Source organism: Babylonia areolata, chromosome 13, assembly GCF_041734735.1.
Source record: "Babylonia areolata isolate BAREFJ2019XMU chromosome 13, ASM4173473v1, whole genome shotgun sequence".
In the NCBI taxonomy this organism is placed as follows: domain Eukaryota; kingdom Metazoa; phylum Mollusca; class Gastropoda; order Neogastropoda; family Buccinidae; genus Babylonia; species Babylonia areolata.
The window spans coordinates 37,056,067-37,077,257 of NC_134888.1; the positions used below are offsets into that span (position 1 = coordinate 37,056,067).

At 43.6% G+C, this 21,191-nt stretch overlaps 1 protein-coding gene across 5 annotated transcripts in view; it reads left to right on the forward strand.

Moving 5' to 3' along the window:
• Positions 1-21,191, forward strand: part of LOC143288925 (tyrosine-protein kinase RYK-like) — a 101,875-nt gene that overhangs the window by 45,376 nt on the left and 35,308 nt on the right. For all 5 annotated transcript variants that reach the window (XM_076597598.1, XM_076597601.1, XM_076597602.1 and 2 more), the window contains exons 2-4: positions 10,466-10,596; positions 11,539-11,638; positions 13,262-13,396. In XM_076597598.1, the coding sequence (XP_076453713.1) occupies positions 10,466-10,596; positions 11,539-11,638; positions 13,262-13,396 (366 nt within the window). The remainder of the gene's footprint in view (positions 1-10,465; positions 10,597-11,538; positions 11,639-13,261; positions 13,397-21,191) is intronic.

Genomic DNA, 21,191 nt, shown 5'->3' on the forward strand with positions numbered 1-21,191 from the left:
CAGTGAAATGCCGATTGATGTGGCGTGCTTAAGAAAGAATATTTAACTCAGTTTCCAGCACAGGTTCGACAGAGACACGTTTTTGATGGTGAACCAAAAAATGATTTGGATCGTTTTTTGTACTGGTAACCTCTTACTCCAATCTCTTCTTCCATCTCACTCTTAAACCTGCTTTTCCAGATTTTGTTGTTCTTCAGCAGAAATCACATGTGAGCCAAGGCTTTGCCTGTTAATTAACAATTATTGCTTCTCTCACATACCACTGATTTTTCTTCATAAGAATTACATTAAAAAAGAAAAGAAAAAAAAAGACCATGTGTTTGTTCCCAATCGACCTTCTGTCTAGTTGATTAAGTAATGTTATAAATGTATTCCAGACATCACACCCTTTGTGCTGTTATGGTCATTCACTTTCCGACAGGTCGTCAAAACCCCGTTTACACAATGTGGAAAGGCCTTCACCTCACCCCGTCCGATTTCCGATTTCGCAATTCTCGACACTTCACGGCAGGAGATATAAATACATGTATAAAATGTAGTACACCACTACATGTTCATGACCCAGTCGTCGTCAACAGTAACAGCCCACACCGTAAACATCAACCGAAGAAGGCCAAAAGAGATGAAGTGAACGTCTATTTAACTGACCCCTAAGAGCGTTGCCCCTCACCCTAACCACCACCTTTCTTTACACTCAGACGAGCATGAAAATCGTCCCCCAAAACCTTGGTTATTTTACCACAAAATTGTGGACCCTTTATTATGCACACACACACACACACACACACACACACACACACACACACACACACACACACACACACACACACACAGAGAGAGAGAGAGAGAGAGAGAGAGAGAGAGAATTCCCATAAATTTGGGAGATAAGCATACATGACTGTTATTGTCATCTGTCATGCTTGAAATGCAGTGGATGTTTATCATCCGCTGTGCCTCCATGGTAAAGTGATCAGTGTGTCTGGGGCTTTTTCAGGCCCGACCAGCTAACATTGCAGCTCCCTGAGTGCAGTGGCAAAGAGAACTGCAACAAGCAGTCTAACTTGTACGGCAGATTTCGTCCGCACGGGACCTCGCGCTCCTCTGTCTGAGCAGGGAGAGCACCCAGATGGCCCTTTTGATCGCCTGTCTTATAAACAACGTTCTTGATTGACTGACGGGCTGGCGCGCGCGCGTGCTTGCGTGCGTGAGTGTGTGTGTGTGTGTTGTGTGTGTCCGCGCGGGCGCATGCATGCGTGCGTGCGTGCGTGTTGTTTTGTGATGTGTTGCATGTGACAGGATCAGAATTGCAGTCACTATATTTTTCATGAAAACCATAAAGCTTTATAGACAAAACAACAAAGGGTAAAGTAATCATACAAGCAACGCGAGTGCGTGCACGTGCGCGTATGTATGTATGTATGTATGTATGTATGTATGTATGTATGTATGTATGTATGTATGTATGCATGCATGCATGCATGTATGTATGTATGTATGTATGTCCGTGTGTGTGTGTGTGTGTGTGTGTGTGTGTGTGTGTGTTTGCGATCTTAAATTATGTAGATTATCATATTCCATTGTCATGGTTGGTATTAACTGATTAAGGTCTGTCGTTTCGATGCCACTCATGGTTGGTATTAATTGATAAAGTCTGTCGTTTTGATGCCACTCTATCAAATTCAAAGTTGCATTCCTTGAGCAGTTGAGGTCTCAGTCTTTTAGAGACACTTTGTATTTTAAAACTAGCATAGTCATGTTAAATGTGTCACTCTGAGAAAATCCAGTAAACGTTAAGTCCGCAGATTCGTATAGTCACGGAAAGTGTTTGGCTTTGTGAGTAAATTGTATTCAGCATTAGTTTATTTCATTATTTTTCAGATTGACTTTTGAGATACTGTTTGTGATTGTCAGGCATGACAAGCAATCCACTGCTGTCTCCATGAAGACCCTTTTCCGCGATCATTCACCTGAGAATGCCCCCCCCCCCCCCCCCCCCCCCGCCAGTTCCTGACTGAAGTATTTTCATTTGATGGCTGTAGCTGTCGACAGAAGAATCTTGAAATTATGCGTTTTGTCACAGATTTATTTATCTTAGTGAAATTCGAGCTACTGTAGCGGGGAGAGCGCGTCTTACTTGTTTTCCTAGCCATATATGTTTTTGTTTTTTTTCAACAGAATTTTGCCAGAGACAAGAGTTTTTGTTGCTGTTTGTACTTTTGTGCGCGCTAAATGTTTGCTACATACAGGACCTCGGTTTATCATCTCACTCGAAGGAGTAACTCCTACACCACCTCTTAAGGTTTTGTAGAGGGTAAGTAAAATTACTCGAACGCGTGGACACTCGATACCTGGTAGGGCACATTACCGCTAAGTCACCGTTCAAAGTTCAAATGAAATGAAATGACTATTCGTTATTGCTGCTTTATATTCTTGGGCTATGAGATGCTTGAGGTAGTTGTGAAGAAATCGTTAAATTCGGAGTCTCTTATTGGGACCCCCTTTTTTAAGAATAGATAATTTTCATTGTTGTTACATTTTTTCTTAGTATCATCCTATCGTCGGGACTTGTTCTTGCTTCAGCCGTTATGTCGTTTCAGAAAAAAAAAAGTTCACGACCATCAAAAAATGCGTCTTGTTTTGAACTCAGCAGAATGAAAAAGAGACATTGTAATATCGCAGTCTTTTCGACACAAGCAGAAAAATAAGATAGCATAAAATGAAATATATAAAGTATAATAAAATAAGCAAACAAATCAAAAAGGCCTAAATTCAAGAATGGGCCCAGGCTCAATTTCAATGAATAGCTTTGCCCTGAGTCAAAACTTGAGTTATGTAGAATAAAGCAGAAGACAGCCTTTTGGTCGTGTCTTCGGGGCATGGGTTGGCGTCTTGCCGGTTTCGAACAGAGAACTTTTTGTCACATGCTGCCTCCTTTCCTTATGGTTTATTGCCATTCATTGGTGGTGATGCTTTTAGAGCAACAGGCCGCCATGTCAGCTTGGCAACGTTGAACTTGTAATCGAAAGAGGAGAAAAGTTGTGGGAGTTTGTGAGCAGAAGAACGAGCAGGGAGTCTGGATTTGGCCGTGTGAAAGAAAACCCTGACTCTCTCTCTCTCTCTCTCTCTCTCTGTGTGTGTGTGTGTGTGTGTGTGTGTATTCATATTTCGTGTGTGTGTGTGTGTGTTTGACACTTTTCGCCCCCAAGGTTTTGCCATGATCGTGGCTGTCCCTTTGCCCCTGTCTGTAGGCTGCGTCGTCATTGCCCCTGTCTGTAGGCTGCGTCGTCATTGTGCTCGTTTGTCCGTCTTTCGGTCGTTCTTTTCTCTGGCGGGCTGTTTCTACCTTTGACCCTCCGTCGTCTCTTAGTATATTGAATTGTATTGTATTGTGTTACTTTTTTGTCACAAAAAATTGTGTGAAACTCGAACTGCTCTTTCAGAGGAGAACGCGTCGCCATAGTGCATGGCCGCCGATTTTTTTTTCCTGTCTAAAAGTTTGCTTATTTTCCTATCAAAGTCGATTTTTTGGGGTTTTACATAATTATGTCAGGGACAACCATTTCGTTGCCGTTGGTTCTCTAACGTGCGAAGTGAATCATCCGAATGATAGCACCCAGACCATCAATCAAGATCTAGTGAAGGGGGGGAAGGGGGGGGGGGGGAGTTTCCGGCGAGCGTGGGATTCGATCCCGTGCCTTCAGATTCTCTTGCTTCCTAGGCCGACGTACTACCAGTAGTACTCCTCAGTAGGACTCCACTTATGGATTTAACGTACTGTGATGATTTCTTACGTAGGACTTTGGGAAATTCATACACAACAGATATTTATTATATTCATTCTGAAGTTCTACAGCTGTGGTTAACGTGCGGACTGACTGAGTGAAATTTATTTCACAAAAAAGTACTCGCTAATTACGAGGGTTAACCAAGTGATTAGAACATTATGAACGATGATTATGATATAAATAAAGCACACGTCACTCTTCTGACATTGTGATTAATAAAGTTTCTTCTGGTCAATATTTTCCTTTGTCTAACAAATCCGTCGTGTGTTCATTTTCTAAAATACACATTATAATGTATCCTGTTTAATAGAATTAGGATTATTTGCCTTTCCCTTGTGTGTTTCTGATGCTTATAAAATTACGTTATGCGCCTTTCAAACATGGTCTTTGAAGTCTTTATGTTTTATTTGATTTGATATTTTAATATAAAAAGAACAACAACCAAACAAACAATAAACGGTGGATCGGAAGGCCCACTGCTCCCATGGGAACGTAGACTATATGAAAGTGGGAGTAGAAAAAAAGTTTGATTGATGATGCACCAAGACAGGAAGACCTGTAATATAGCTTGAGACTCGGTGTGCACAGCAGTGTTGTCTGTGAATCACAGTCATTTCATTGTCCCTCCTTTACATCTGCACCGTAGTCAGCGTGAAGGAAATGACGATGACGACAATGATGACGAAGAAGAAGCACGAAAGGAAAGAGAAGTGGTTGGAATAAAAAGGAAGTGGAAGAGGAGGGGTTGGTTGTCGAAAGTTGGGATGAAGTGCGAAGCGTGTTCATAAAAAAAAGGGGCGGGGTGTGGGGGTTGTGAGGGGAGTGTGTCTCTCTGAGTGTCTGTCTTCCTCCGTCTCCCTCCTTCTCTAGGTCTCTCCTTTCCAATTATGTATAGCTATGACAGTGATAAATGGGCGCCCCTGAACCTAATCCCCATGGAAATCAGTGGCGTAGAGTGAAGACAAGACAGGACAGGCGAGGGGGTGTAGTGGGGAATGGGGTGCAGTCTATGACAGCGAGGTGTGGCGGTTGAGGAGGGTGCATGGATCATTGTGGGGTAAGAGGAGGGTAGGGTGGGGTGCAGAGACCATTGTGGAGGGTTGGGGGGGAAGGTGCAGGGACCATTGTTGGGTGTGGGGTGGGGATGTGTAAGGGGTAGGGGGAAGGGCGGACCGCAGTGGAAGCCGACAGCAGCAGTTGTGAGCGGGGGTGTGCAGTGGCTGAGTCCTACACCACTGTATGCGCGCTGCTATTTCTGCTGCTTGCGGCCCAGACACCCGATACAGCCACTTCTACACTGCCTTCACAGCGCCCCGCTTTACCCTGTCATCTGTGGCCGTCATCACTGTCCCCACTCCCCGAAAACTCAACCCTCTCTTTCAGCATCATTAGTGCGAGACGTGCCCCCCTGTCATCTGTTACCGCCATTCCGAACATTTCCACCCTATCTCTCCCCACCCCACCCCTACCCCCAATCCTCTCAAAATGGCACCTCCCCTTGGTACAATCTCCAGTTAGTGGATTATGCTCAACCACAAGCCACGCCTTCAGGTGCTTCTTGCCATCGTTTAAGAAGAATGTCAGTGCGACCAACCAACCCTTGACAGAATGTCCATTTCTGTTTCCACTTTTCTCGTGGCAGATTCTGCATGGCGCAAAAGTAAGGCACCGAAAGATGGACAGAATAAGCTGGTGTCATTAAAAAAAAAAAAAAAATTCCGTGTCACCAACATTAATAAGCATTGTTTTAAAGATAGGTTACATGTGTCATTGCATTAAAGTCAAATGGTTTTAAAGCAGTAAGGCCCCGCCCAACCCTTCTGCTCCTGGTTCGATTCGCGCGTGTCTCGTGACCTTCTCTCTAGCTCTCCTAAACTTTGAATGCTGGTCTGGGTGCTAAACTTTCTGGTTAGACGATAAACAAAGATTCTGTGTCAGCACGTGCTTTAAATCTGGTGAAAGAGTCCACGTCAAAAAGAAAATTATCACTCACTCGAAATATTCTGTTTTAAAACCTGCAAAAAACCAGAACGATCACACACACACACACACACACACACACACACACACTTATATGAAAGTGTTACAACACTGTGGTGGCGCACTCTTCCCGTGGAGAGGCACCCACATTACATTCACACAGGGAAGACAAGGCCGCAGCACAAAACATAATGCAGTGCAGTATGTATACAATGCAGTGCAATGCAGTAAAATACATATTGATTTTCCTATGATTACTGTAGTAGGCTATCAATTAAGAATATTAACAAAGTCAGGATTATGACAAAAATTCTTTCGTAATGTATGTCTCTTGTGGTCGTGGTGTGTTATGAGCACCACGTGCTAAGGCTTTTTACTTATATTTATTTATTTATTTGGTGATAGGGTCTTATAAGCTGATCTTCTGCAGTGACAAGAGCTAATAAAATTGCTTAGATGATGTCAGTTGATGCGTAGCTAAATAATTAAAGGTCACCGATGGTGCCAAGGCTATGAATGATCTCTTAATTAGTGTCAAGATCTTTTATTTCTATTTTTATCTTTTCTTTTTTTAATTGTGGCAAGGTATTGCAAAATAGGATATTGAGAGAGTGCCAATAACTCCAAGGTCGTAAATCCATTCATAATGCCAATACAATGCAAGATCGTTTAAGTCTTCAAAAATCGTATGATGTGATAAGGTGGCGTCACACTTCGATGGATTCGAATAAGCGCAAGTGTGTACGAGGCGCCTCTTTTGCTCGACTCGCAGTTTTTGTGGTCCTACAAGTCGAGTGGCAGGTATTGTATGCACATGAAATGAGTAATATGATCTCTTGATATCAGTTTACGTGATACGTAAAACACGCTTTTTAAGCCGCAGAGCAGTTTTGAAGCATATTATCATCGCGGTGTAGGTTGTAATTTTACTTTTACAGATTTTGTGAGAAAATTCCAACAGCGTAGTATCCGTGGTACAGCTCCGTGAAAGTATACGAACCTCGCACAGTGTTTCATCGCAAAACTTATTCTTCATGGGCGAACCGCGACCTTCATATTCTCTCTTGGCGTCATTTTGTGCTTTCGATTGGCTCCTTGAAAGGTGAACATGATAACCATTGGCACAGGTCGATCGCACTCGTTTACGGAGTGTCACGTTGCGTTTTGATTCCTGAATATCGAGTACAAAAATGAGACTTATTCCCAGTGATTCGAACATTCTGATATAGCTTTGTAAAACCTTTAAGTTTTACAGTGCAAAATCCTTGCAAAGTAGTTTAAAAGCTTTGCAAAGTTGCGTACGGTACGAAGGCCTGTAAGTTCATTTATAGTGGAAAGGCATGTTAGATCGTTTGTAGCGCCAAGGCCTTCCAAGTTCGCTCATAGTGCCGAGGTCTGTAACATCGTTTAGGCATGAGGCGTAAGACCTTTTATCTGCAAGGCTAAGGCCTGTAAAGTATTTTTGTGCTAAGGCCTGTAAAATCGTTTGTAGAGGGCAGGTCTGCATGTTCAAAGGACTGTAATTTCTTTTGTAGTGCCAAGGCATGTAATTTCATTTATAGTGCCAAGGTTTGTAAGATCGTTTTAGGTTGTTCAAAGAGTCCAGATATTGCATGGTGGTTCACATGGCCAAGATGTTAGATTACCCATTGTGTCCAGATGTCACATAATTTCTCTGTCTGTCTGTCTGTTGGTGATTACTTTACGTTTAAGCCTATTAATTACATGAACGCACATTTGGGCCCCAGCAATTGTTATTGCATTTTAAACGTTTCTATAAGGATTTGTAAGTATTCAGTATAGAGGGCGCGTACATTCATTCATACACATACACACACACGCACACGCACGCACACACACACACACACACACACACACACACACACACACACACACACACACACACACACACACACACACACACACACAAAGTTGTCTCTTATTTTAATCACAAGCAGCTCATTGACAGGGAAATTGTTTATATTAATGAGACAACGAGACCAAGGTTGCCAGTGCTTGTTGCAGTCATACTAATAGCCCGTGTTGGTGACACGGCACTCAGCCGTGCCTTGTCCTGTGAGAACAACAGTGTGCACAGTGACAGCAGGCTGTCACACTGATTGCGCACTTAGTGGCAATGGTTTGGGAGCGCTGAAGACTCCCTGTAATTACGGCCTGGGAGCGAGTGCTAGTCCCACCGCGACAGTCAGTCAGTCTGCCTGCCTGTCTGCTTGTACCCCACCCTTTCTCTGTTTCTGTGTGTCTGTATGCTCGTCTCTGCCACTGTTTCCCGGTTACGACTGTTTCCCAGTCGATATTTGATTATTTGTCTCTTTTTGTGTGTGTGTGTGTGGGTGTGTGTGTGTGTGCGCGCGCGCGCGCGTGTGTGTGTGCGTGAGAGAGAGAGAGAGAGAGAGAGAGAGAGAGAGAGAGAGAGACAGACAGGCACTGAGAGGTCATAGTAAGCTCATTTTTTAGGAAAAATAAAAAGTTTTGCGATACACAACAGGATGTTTATATAGGAAAGTAGTCTTTAGAAGACCACACCATATCCCCATATCAAAACAAAGCCAACATGTCTGTCTCACGGTCTCGTTCTCTCTTTAGCCTTACCGAGGCCGTTGCTGTTATCTAAAATCAATCTAAACCTGAAATACTACCCTCTCTTATACGTTTGTGCTTTCGAAAAGGCACACAGGCTGACAGCGATAGTGTTGAAAAATAATCGCTAAATAAACATCGCATTATCACCAGCACCTTTTCATATAATCGCCCATGATGTGTGGTCAGAAAAAAACCCACCAACGCGCATTCGCGCGCGCGCGCACTCACACAAATACACGCGCGCGCGCGCGCACACACACACACACACACACACAGAGGGAGAGAAAGAGGTGGAAGTCAACTGAAAGCAAATTTGACCAAACCTTCTGTTTTACCCTTCATTTACCCGTGTTCTATGTTCTAGTGTCATGGTTGTTGTTCTTCCCTTTATTCTCTCTCTCTCTCTCTCTCTCTCTCTCTCTCTCTCTCTGTCTCTCTCTCTCTCTCTCTCTGTGTGTGTGTGTGTGTGTGTGTGTGTGTGTGTGTGTGTAAACTGTTGGTAAAAATAAAGCTTAGCGTAGACAGAGCAGCTTTGTGTATTGTCTTAAGACATTTTCCGCTCTCATTCGCCAAACCTCTCTCTTTCTCCTGGGAATTTTCCTTATTCTTTTGGTCACTTAGTGTTTTGTCATTCCCCCTTCCCTCGTTTTTTGACTCACTTTTGTAAACAAAGTGAGTCTATGTTTGATTCCGATGTTCGGTTGTCTCTGTCTGTATGTCCGTAGTAAACTTTAACATTGCCATTTTTTCTGGAAATACTTTGTCTGCCAATAACAAAATTGGCTTAAACATAGTATGAAAACAGTCTTCACAGTCATACTAATAACATGTTGTAAGTCTCCCGAATTGAACCGTATTTCCGAATCATAAACGATTTATTTCGTTGAGATGTGTTCCGAAATCCGAAAATTCTAAAAACTGCATTCCACTGGGTTTGGTCCACTAGAATGTAGGTTGTGTTCGAAGACGACATGACCTCAAATTCTGGACTGAACACTTACAGTGATACTACTAACTATATCATCGACGTTTTAACTGCATATGAATATTCTAAAGTGGACACTGAATTAACTAGAATGAACATAAAAGAAAAATTGAATTGGTCGTTTCTTTCAGCCCGTTGTAGCCAGGTTTGTGCAGATCTAGAGATCTGCCATGTGTTGCGATGTGCTTGAAAGAGATGGTAACGTCTCCATTACCGCCGAAATAAAAGAATAATCGAGATACAATAAAACACCAAAAAACATGATTTAAACGGCGTTATTACGTCCTCTACAATCACATCTATTTATCGCACGAAGAAGAAAATGTCAATATTGCTTTAAGTTTTAGATCTAGTCATTTTACATCAGATGTGCCGCAGCCTTGGGGATTAGTCTGCTTGCATCGGAACTGAACATGTGTGGTTCGATCCCGCTCGCATGTCTTTTTTTTTTTTTTTTTGTCTTTTTTCTTTTTCTTTTTCTTGTTTCTCCCAAGTTTATCCCATATATCATATTTAATACAGAGCACTTTTCAACGATTTTTTTAAATCTCTGTTGTTTTTTTTCCTCGTGATTCCTTTACTGGATAAAACGCGAAGCACAAGTGAGTCTTGATGTTTTTTCTTCTGTCGTTACCTGTCTGCCGCCTACCCAGTCAGTTTATCTGTATCATCGATAAATCCGTTCCCTCAAACTGTTTGCAGGTTCAGTACAAGTTACCAGCCCTGCAGTGTTATTTACCCCATAAAAATGTTTTGTTTTCGTTGACGTGAAGGTTCGATTCCTTTACTTTTTTTTTTTTTTTTTTTTTTTTTAATCGTGGGGCGATGAATTTAGCCGAGTGGCTGGTATTTTCAGCGCAGCCTGGTTATATTTGCTATGGGGTTTAGTGGTCACGGGTTGTTTGTGTTTGTTTTATCGAAGAAACTCCGTGTCTTGGACTTGTATAAAACTTCATTTTATGTTGTGTCTTTTTGTGTGGCGAGTATATGGGTGTTGATCTGTACATCAGACATTTGGCTATGATATGTATGTTTATGTGACAGGCATTGCCTTTGGAGTAATTTTCGCATTAGGGAACTGTGACGTTGATTGTGTGTGTTTATGTGGCAGGTATCGAGGCGGAGCTGTACTATGTTCGCAATGGTATCATCAACAACTACGCCCTGTCTTTCAACTTGCCCATCAACGCCAACATAGAAGACATCTACTTCACGTGGCAAAGTCTCCGAGATAACCCACAGGTAAACAAACAAACAAAGAAACAAAACAGAACATAACAAAAGTCTCCCACTCATTACCACCAGGTCCAGGCCATGCACACCTGCTCTTAAGGATGACCTCTGGGTTCGAATCTCAGTCCGGAACCTGGTGGGTTAAGGGTGGAGGTTTTTGCGATCTCCCAGGTGAAAGCATGTATATCCAAAGTATGTTGAAATACGCAACATAAATTTGTGGATAAGATTTCTCTCACATCTCTCCATTAATTGTACTTATAAATTCGGTCGTCTGGTATCTTCTGTTCATTCAAAAGAAATGTTAATAATGTCAAAGCATTTTTACAAACGTCTAAAATATTCTGATATGTTTGAGCGTTTAATATTGTTCTTTATGTCTTCTTGGCGACCCATGCGTTTTTCCTTCTTGCATGTCCCACAACGGGTGAAACGAATTACTATTATTGTCCTCTCTCTCTCTCTCTCTCTCTCTCTCTCTCTCTCTCTCTCTCTCTCTCTCTCTGTGTGTGTGTGTGTGTGTGTGTGTGTGTGTGTGTGTGTGTGTGTGTGTGTGTGTGTGTGTTCATGCGTATGTTCATGCGTGTGTATGAATATCACCATAGTTTCAACTTTTGTTAAAACCCGACGCCTGTTGTTAATAACGTCTTGCCATCTTGTTACGGTCCTTTATTGCGATATTGTATAATTCTTGACTTTGGTACCGATCCATGTGAAGTTTTCTGTATCGGGGGAGCGGGATGAGGGTAGATGTACTGAAGTTCTGAGCACTGAACAGTAATTGCTCAAAGTTTTAAAACCTTGGAATATTCTCTGGTGTCTGGATGATAACTTCGTACGTCAATTGAAGGAAAGGATGAAAAGAGCCGAGTTGAGGTGGTCATGTTTCATGTGTAAGTTTCTGTAATGAAGGGATAGAATGAAAGCTGAGATGAGGTGACTTTGTTTCAGATGTTCTACAGCATGAACTTCTCCGTGTCCAACAACCGTGCTATGAAGGTACCCGTGCCCGACATTAGCCTGAGCGGCATGGTGCCCAACCAGCTGTCAGGTGGGTTCTCCTTTCATGATCCCAAATTCCCATCCACTTCACTTTCATTTTTTTGGCGCACCATCTTCTGATTAAGTGGCATTACTCTCACACTTTTTATCCCATCCACTCTTTCCCCACATAAAAGCCAGCCACACCCAGGATCACTTTTGTCGCAGTTCTTCGGCCTGCAGACCACAGGATTCAGCTTAAGTTCGCTAGGTCTTTATGAGACCACACGCCAGAGGAGAACCTGTGCTGCGGCTTAGTCAGTTTCATTTCTGTTGTGCTCACTTTTACGCGTTCTGCTTTACTAAACACAGGACGCCATCTGCTAAACCCCGTACGGAAGGCAGTAACCACTTAGTCGCGGAGCCAGACAGTGAGTACTTCCCATAGAGTGAAGAACGCCACGACGCCTCTCCAACAGTAACCCCAACGATACTACCCATACCAGAAACTGACAGGAACTTGCTGCGGTCTTGGAAACTGGAGAGGAACTCGAAACGAGCCACCACGAGAGCAGGGCTTAAATGTTCACGGGATTACGGGCCTGTTTCTGTATGGCGGATAGCAATGAGGATAATGATAACGTGATTGTGGCTAGAGATTTTGGTTTGCAACAACATGACAAGCTGTACCCTACCCTTACGTTCATAATATATCTTGGTGTCGGCCAGGACAGAGAGAGAGCGAGAGATTGAGAGCATTGGTCAGACGCGTTCGTGAAGTGAATGACTCACGACTGAGTGTTCCCGGTCTTCCCATTGTTAGCTCAAAGCCAACTCAGGTCTGGGCAGGACATGGCAACGGTAAAACAAAATCTGATGACGATGTTACAGTATTGAGTTGATCGATTTGAAGATACATAATATGCTGGTGACTCTGTTGCAGTGTTTGATTGATTGAAGATGTTATTGTTGATTGAAGATGTATGGGGGTGACACTGTGGCATTATCAGATTGATTAAAGATGTATGGCGGCAGATTGATTGAAGATGTTTGGTGGTGTGAGGCTGTTGCAGCGTTGGATTGATTGAAGATGTATGGATTTGATTGAAGATGTAGGGTAGTGATGCTGTTGCATTATCAGATTGATTGAAGAATTGTAGTGGGGGTTCTGTTGCAGCGTTGGATTTATTGAAGATGTATGGATTTGATTGAAGATGTAGGGTAGTGATGCTGTTGCATTATCAGATTGATTGAAGATGCATGGTGTTGACGCTGTTGCATTATCAGACTGATTGAAGATGTGTGGTGGGGGTGCTGTTGCATTGTCAGATTGATTGAAGAGGTATGGTAGTGACGCTGTTGTATTATCAGATTGATGGAAGATGTATGGTGTGGGCGCCCTCGCATTATCAGATTGATGGAAGATGTATAGTGGGGTCGCTGTTGTATTATCAGATTGATGGAAGATGTATGGTGGTAACGCTGTTGCATTATTAAATTGAAGATTTGTGGTGGTAACGTTGTTGCATTATCGAATTGATCGACGATGTGTCGTGCTGGCGCTGTTGCATTATTGGATTGATTGAAGATGCATGGTGGTGGTGCTGTTTTAGTGTTGGACTAGTTGAAGGTACATAGATTGATTGAAGATGTATGGATTGTCTAAATCTGTGTGGTGATGACGCTGTTGCAGTGTTCAAAGTGAACTTACCATGTTCCGGGCTGATGAGCGCCGAGGTGGACGTGCGCATGCAGATGAACATCAACATCTTCTCCGCCTCCAATCTCACTGTCCTTAACTTCAAACGACGGAAAGTCTGCCTTAAAGGTAGGGGTAGCGGCTTCGTCAATGCAACGTCCATGAACAACATAGACAAGAACAATACCCCCCCCCCCCTCCCCCCCGGTGTACTGGAAATAGCACTGGATCCAGTATACGTTGTTTCACTGTTCCTTCCTCTTCCATTCTCTTTTATTTCAATGTCTTCATTGGTGAACCATTATCTTAGTGATATGTCTGTGTGTGGCTGTGCTCTCACATACGCATAACCACGGTTAAAAAAAGAAAAGAAAAGAAAAATGCACGCGCGTACAGGCACGGCCTTGCATACGCCCTCACCCCCAACCTCCACATGCATGCGCACAAACACCACAAGCACAAGCAGTAGTACATGCATGAACATCATTGTAATGAGTTATCTCTTGCCTTGGAAATTCTTTGTGCCTATGATTTGACGTCAAGGTAAGCAAAGCGAAATGTGAACCTTACAAGCAGGGGAAAGATGTCAAGCTCTTGGTGGAATGCCTCGCCATCAGGGCGCCTGTTGTTTTAATAATGGAAAGGAGGGCCGGTAGTTTTGAGACGTTCTCGTGCAGATCGTTTTTGCAGGATGTGGCGGAGCATCGCAAAATGCGCAAATAAGAATCCAGTCTTGGTTCAGATCAGATGGGTGGGGTGCGTTCTTCAAAAACCATCCAGCTCTCGTGCTTTGGTTTCCTTGCGTCACCCTCACGTGGTGTTTGTCACTGGCGGGAGAGCCGGCGGATGGGAGGGGTGCTGAGGGTACGGGGGTTCAAACCCGAGTGTAGCCCTGACAAACTCCTCTGGCATTCTTGGTCTGACACCTGAGCCACCTCGGCAGCCCGAGGAACGCTAGAATAACTTGCACAGCCAGCCACACTTCCACGATTGGCATCTCGGGTGCAACCGGAGACACCCTGCCCTGGCAAAATGGACGTGCTACTGCTACAGACATTTTGTGTGTGTGTGTGTGTGTGTGTGTGTGTGTGTGTGTGTGTGTACACACGCTTGAGAGAGTGAAGAGGGGTGGGGGAAAGATATAAAGAAAGAGAAAGAGACTTAAGGACATATCGAATGGGCTTTTGTCAACGCCTGAAAGGAGATGAACAAAAAAGACAAAAGAATATAATAATATGATGGACTAATGCTTTTTAAAACGTGATTTCTTAGAAACATGTCAGCAGCGTACCACTTTGCTGTTCTTACATTTATTGTCCATGTTCTAAACAACGACAGTCTTTCCAAAAGACAGTGTCAGAAACACATTTAAAAAAGTCGCAACTGTACTGCTAAAGTGAAATGAATGTAGCAACTATTTTTTTTATGAAAAATATACCAAAAGATAAACAAGGGACAGTTGTATGGATAACGAGTGAACGGAGAACTGGCAAAATACCGCTTTTAAAACTCCACTTTGACATTGGGAAACACATACAGAATCAGAATTAGAATCAATTTTAATGTCATTTAAACCATAACAAATGTTTATAAGACACACATGCAAAGTTACATGTACCACACACAAAAAGCAAAACAAACATGTACACGCAGACGAAAGTACACTGCATTGTGGCGACGCACTTTCCCTTGGCAGAGCAGCCTGTATTTCACGGAGATAGAAATCTTTTGTAACAAGAAAATGATGCGATACACTGCGATAGGATAGGATAGGATACGATACAGGGAATGTCTGTGGAGGTGGATCATGCGAATGGCAGGAAGAGGGAAGGTCACAGACGTGCCTTTGTCATCAGGGGAAACAAAAATGGTGTCTTTGGACGGTTGGATCAGAAAATATCTGTATATGTAAGTCAGCTCCAGGAAATATTGTGTGTATTTACAAGGCGGAATCTAAAAAAAAAAAAAAAATGCATGGAAGTCATCATCGGGAAATGCATATATAAGGCGGAATGAGGACACAATGTACAGAAGTTAGGACAAGAAAACATCATGCGGAATGAGCAAACAGTATCTATGGAAGGCAGGATGAGGAGATATCAGTATAAATAGAACATCCGAAACATACTCATGTGAAAGTATGACAAGAACATGACAGACAGTTTTGGAGGGGATAATGTCTGTTTTGAGAGAGAGAAATCTCAGAGCCCCGAAAAACCAATGCAAGGCCACTGGTGTGTTTGCTGAGGAAGTGCATAATTATACATTATTTTAATAAACACAAAAGCCGTAGATAATGTGGAAAGTGGATCTGCTTTTCGGATACATTTCGCAATTAAAAGGCGGTTAAACAAACATTCTAAGGTTGTAGTATTCCCTAAATAAACTTTTCTTTTCATCGTTTGAAAGGAAGATAAAATAAGAGTGAAAATTGCTTTTTTGTTGTTGTTCAGTTGTCAAAGCAAGGAAGTTTGCCACGTAGTCCCACATGAGAGAGAGAGAGAGAGAGAGAGAGAGAGAGAGAGAGAGAGAGAGAATGACAGTCTGTAAGATAAGGGTGAGAGAAGGGAGTGGGGGAGGTGAATCATATAGTTATGGGTTATAGCGGTACAATCTCCTGGCATTCCCATGCCTTCTCCTGCCGTCTTGTTTACTTTGGAACCTGCAGCCTGTCTCCCCTCCGACATAGTCAGCCCCCCCCCACCCCCCTCTCCGTCCTTCTGCACCACCTTCTGTGATCATTGCCCCTGGCTCTACCTCACCCTCACTTTCCCCATACTCCCTCCTTCATACTATTGGCGCAACACCTCGCTGGGCTTTGAGGCTGATGGTAAGGAGTGCAGGGGTGGGATTAAGGGCTGCCAGTGTTGGAAAGACGTTGGCTGATTGGTTCGCGATCTTGGTAGGGTGTGTTCGTACAAACTCCGGATTTGACACTTCTGTCACCCACCAGTTGTAAACTGTGACTATTATATAACAATAAACAGATTATGTATTGTATTATTGTTAAGGATGGAAGGACTCTGGTGACTGGAAAAATTTCTGACATCCAAATATTGCTATTTCTATTTTTAGTATCTATCTGGTTTACAATAGATTTTTGAATTTAACACGATTTGAAGATTTAAAAAAAAAAAATATAACGCGAATGCTATGAGTAGGTGGTTGAATTAAATCTCCCAGATATACATTAGAAATCAGAATACATTTAAGGTAATCTTGATTAGTTTGGAAACTAATAATCGTTTTTCTTAAGGTATTTTATAACTGTGGTTTTACACAGAGTGAAGTCTAGCACTTGCGGCGTGTCCATTTTCTGTGGTCGATCTGTTACCAGTGGCTCTTTGAACATAGTCACCTCTTGTATTCTACCTGCCCTGGTGATCATGACATGGTTTTTGTCGATTCTCCATTAGAAACAACAACAAACTAACAAAAAATAGGATTATTCGTCGTTCAACCTGTATGTTTACCATATTCTGTTTTCTTCTAGACCCCCTTAAAGAGGGTGAAGAACAGATCTGCGATTGTATAAAAAGAGACTGGGCCACCAAAATAGATTTCCAGTTCTTTGTTTATAATTTTTAAAAAATATCGCAATTCAGACAATATCAGTGAAGAAAACTACAGGGAAATAATAATAATAAAAACAACAACAAAAAACCCAAAGGATACCCGGAAGAGCGTACAAGAGACATACCCGAATAGAAACATCTTTTTTAAGCTGCAGGAAATTTTGAAACCCCGTATCTGTTGATAAAAGTTGATTTTTTTTTCTCAAAGGTAAAGTAAACTGAGACACTAAGCCCTGACCTCCGATCATACATACATGTATATGCGTTTCATGTGACCTTTACCATAGACCAAGCTTCACAATACTGTTGACCTGTCAGAATCCAGAAGACGGGTTTTTTAGAGCCTTGAAACGGCTCAAAGTGGTTTGACCACAGTTCTGCAGCTAGTATGTTTGAATGTGTGCAGAGGAGCCTTAACACTGCTATTTCCCACCAAGAATGCTGTTTCTGCTATTTCTCCGTGCCTTGAGACATTGATAATAGTACTACATGTCATCACTGGGGTAGACAATAATGATAATGGAGTCTCCCGTCAGACCGACGGACGAGTAGGCAGGCAGGCTTATCTGTCGGTGTGTGTCCTCATATGGGAGAAGAGGCCGATTCTGGATGCGCAGCACTTCCCACAGGTGTTGCAAGGGAAAACGTCTCCAGAAGTTGAGTCTTTCTTCCTTCGCTCATGCTTCTCCTATATGGCCAGCGTTCTCTTGTTATCAAACGTCTTTATGCCACTAGAGCACTGGGGTAGACAGTCCAGTCGCATTGACTTACTTTTGAATTGGTTGAGTGGGATACTTTTTTATTTTATTATTTTTTTTTTATTTTTTTAAAAAAAGTTAATGAAGAAAAGATTTCATGAACACTTACGATGTAATGCAACTTCCTGCGTAATTCTTCCTGTCTTATTTCCTCCTCCATACCTGTTTCCCTCCTGTCTCCGCTTGCATTCTCTTTTGCTATGCTCTATTTCTCTTTTGTCTGTCATTGCTTTCCACCCCGTTCACTTCACTGTCATGTCACTGTCTTTGCCTTTCATCTCGTTGTCTTCTTTTTCCGTCATTACTTTCCATCTCGTTCTGTCCTCTTGAGGTTCTGCGTTTGCTTGCTTTCATTTTCACAGCCCTGTAAGCTATGTGTCTGCTCTCTTAGTCTTCTCTCCTCTTTGTTCTGCTTGTCTCTTGCGTCTCCTTGTCATTCCCACAACTGCCTCCTTCCATCCTTCACCCTCACGCCCCTTCCACTCCTCCTTGGCTTTAAAACCTGTTCCGAGCAGTTTGCTGGCTTGTGAGCTGCGTTGTTTCGCAGGAGATGGCCTATGTGAAGACACTGTAAACATCCCTTTACTGGAGCTGCTTGCCTTGTTTGTTGTGTTCCGCTGGTGACATCAAACGTTTCAGTGAACAGCCAACTGTGCATACACGACAATCTATTATGGTTTACACAAAGCGCCATCTTCCCCCTCCCCCCCACCTTCCCATCGCCCCCCTTCTGCGCACACGGTGCGGCGTCCTGATTACCCCCAAGAAGAAAGGTGGCGTTGAGCGGTTCGCGGGGCACCACCTGGCTCTGCATGCACGTGTGGCATGAAATGTGGGGATGGGCGCCATGCTGTGATGATCGGTGGCATAGCGTGACGTCCCCGCCTTTGACAGACAGGTGAACAATCCTGCAGCTGCCCATCGCCAGTGTGGAGAACAAGCATTCTTTCTGTGCAGTGGTTTATAACCAGTACGATTCTTACCAAATATTTACACGATAGTGGTGGTACGGTTCAAAACTTGCTTGATATATGAAACTAACCGAAGCTAACAGTTTACATTTAGCATCCACGCTCTTTCTTTTTAAACTATGCAAATTTTTTCATACTTGTCACCTAAAATTATGAAATGAACTGGACAGATTAGTGATACATTTATCAAGGTCCTGTCGAAATATACAGAGTATCTGACAGAAGTCTTTAAAAAAGTTGTTGACATTAGTAAATTGTAGCATGAAGGACACTGCTCAGCGTTGATCACACAGTTATTTAGCTCATGAACTGACAATAGTAGGGGCAGGAAAACAGTGGATCACCCCACATTCACATAATAATCTATGCATTGGGGTAATGGGGTAAAGATCAGCTATCATCCCCGCTCCTTAAAAAAAAAAAAAAGGCTAGGAAGCAAGTAAGCGGAGTTATCCTGGGTCAGACAAACATAGCACAGTGGCGGGTAGCAGCAGTGTCAGAGGTGGCGGGGTGTTCAGGTGTCGCTGGGCCGTGTCCTGCTTGTTTTGTCAAGAGCTCAGCCGTCAGGGCGGCCACGGTGTGGGTGTGGGGCGCTGCCTGCGGTCTGATGCTGCGATATACCCCAACACCTGTATCCTGTTTGCATCTCTCTTCTCACGTTCCTTCCCCATGCCTGCCAACCATGGTGTCGGCTGTTGAGACTTGCTGGGTGTGAGCTTTTATTATTTAGAGGCTTTCAGTTTTCTTTGTGAATTGAGAATCACGTGTTTGGTGGGCGGGTGTTTTTTTTAGTGTTCGTATTCCCTGGCCTTTTGTAGTTCTGAGCTTTTAACAAACCTGGAATCCCCCAGTGGCCATGGCGCAGCTATGGACGGAATAAATTTAGGCAAGAGCAGCATGAGATAATGGGGATGGGGTGGAGGTAGGGAGTTGGTCGCAAGATACCTATTTTCTGTTGACGTGAACAGGTTCATGATTGTCAGAATCTTCGGTGTTGGGCAAGAGGGATGTTGTGACCAGTTCTGCAAGGTCTCTTCCTCTGGACACGTGTCCAGTTCGAAATTTTATACACCTTAGTATCTCTTATCTCTGTGACTGCCTTTGCGGAAACAATCATGGGGTGTATAGCGGGAGGTCCTGTCCTCCAGGCACCCTCAATGTGCACGTGCAGGATAGGAAGAGAAAGACATTTCTGGGCTTCTCTCTTCAGACCCCTGCAGCTTGATGGGAAGCCGATGAGGGCTTTCTCTGTCTGCAGCTGACAACTACTTCCAGTCCTGCCTCGGTACTGTGTGTGGCTCTGTTGCTGTACTTGTAGTGCGTGGAACCTGAGTGAGGAGTTGAGCGGTGGTGGTGTGGAGGGGGAGAGGCCACCACCCTTACTTTCTTTACCACCCTGTTGACGGCTGACACACGTAGGTGGAGTCCCTGTGCACTGTTGGAGAGGGGTGGTGGGGGTGGTGGGGTTCTCTTCCTGTCCAAACAAAGGATGGATGATAGGGTGGAGACTCTCCCCCCCGTCTTTTAACTGTTCTTTCCCTCAGCACTTCAGGCCACTTGTCTTCCTCTTGCTGCTGTCGCTGCTGATGGGGGTGGGGTGGGGAGGTACCCTGGTTGTCTGATTGATACTGTCAGCCTCATCATATTGCTTTACAGCCAGCCAGGGTTGAACAACACCCATGAACCACGTGGTGGGTGGTATACATGGGAGGAAGGGAAGACTGGAATCAGATGGGTGTGCCAAGGAACTAACCACATATGGTACTGTAATCCCGCTCATCATGAAATAGAAGATAATTACCATCACCTTCCAATCTGTATGGAGTGTGTGTTGTTGACTCTCTTCCCTTCCCTTCCTTTCTCCCTCTCTCTCGATGTCTCTGTTTATGTCTGTCTGACAGACGGGTGTGCACGGAGACATATACGGCTTATGCACACACTTAAAGATTGTAACGCGCCTGCACATACGCGCGCGCACGCTTTCACACAAACGTGGCATGCGCGCACATTTTTTTTCGGCATGCACCAGAAGGATGGTGCTTGAGGGCTTGCATATCTGCTCGAATCTGAACACTGATACTGCTCGTTGAACTGGCTCTTTACTTCTCTGTGGTGTAGCTGGAAGAGAGAAACTGGAATAGTAGTACGTTTGTGTGTGCGTTTGTGTGTGTGTGCACTGCGTATAGGAGTAAAGGGGAAGTAGAGGGCAGAGACCGCAGAAACGACCATCACATTCTCTGAAGAGGGTGTGAGTGTACCACAGCCCGAGGCCTGGTCTGGTCTGGCCATGACATGCAGTGAATGTGACAGCAGGGAAACATGCCAACACTGAAGGAATCTTCTCCACCGCCGCGCTGACAGTGCTGTTACCTGATCCCCCTCTTCATCATCTGTCCCACTCCTTCTCTCACTAACTACCCCTGTGTGTGTGTGTGTGTGCGTGTGCGTGTGCGTGTGCATGAGCGTGTGCGTGGGTTGTCTGACACGTTTCATGACTGCAAATATGAGTATAATTTATGTGTGTCGTTGGGCAAAACATGAAAAAAGAAAAAGAAAAAAAAGAGAGAAAAAATGGATGTGGGGGACTGTTAGTAAATAGATAATTAGTTGAGCAAATAAA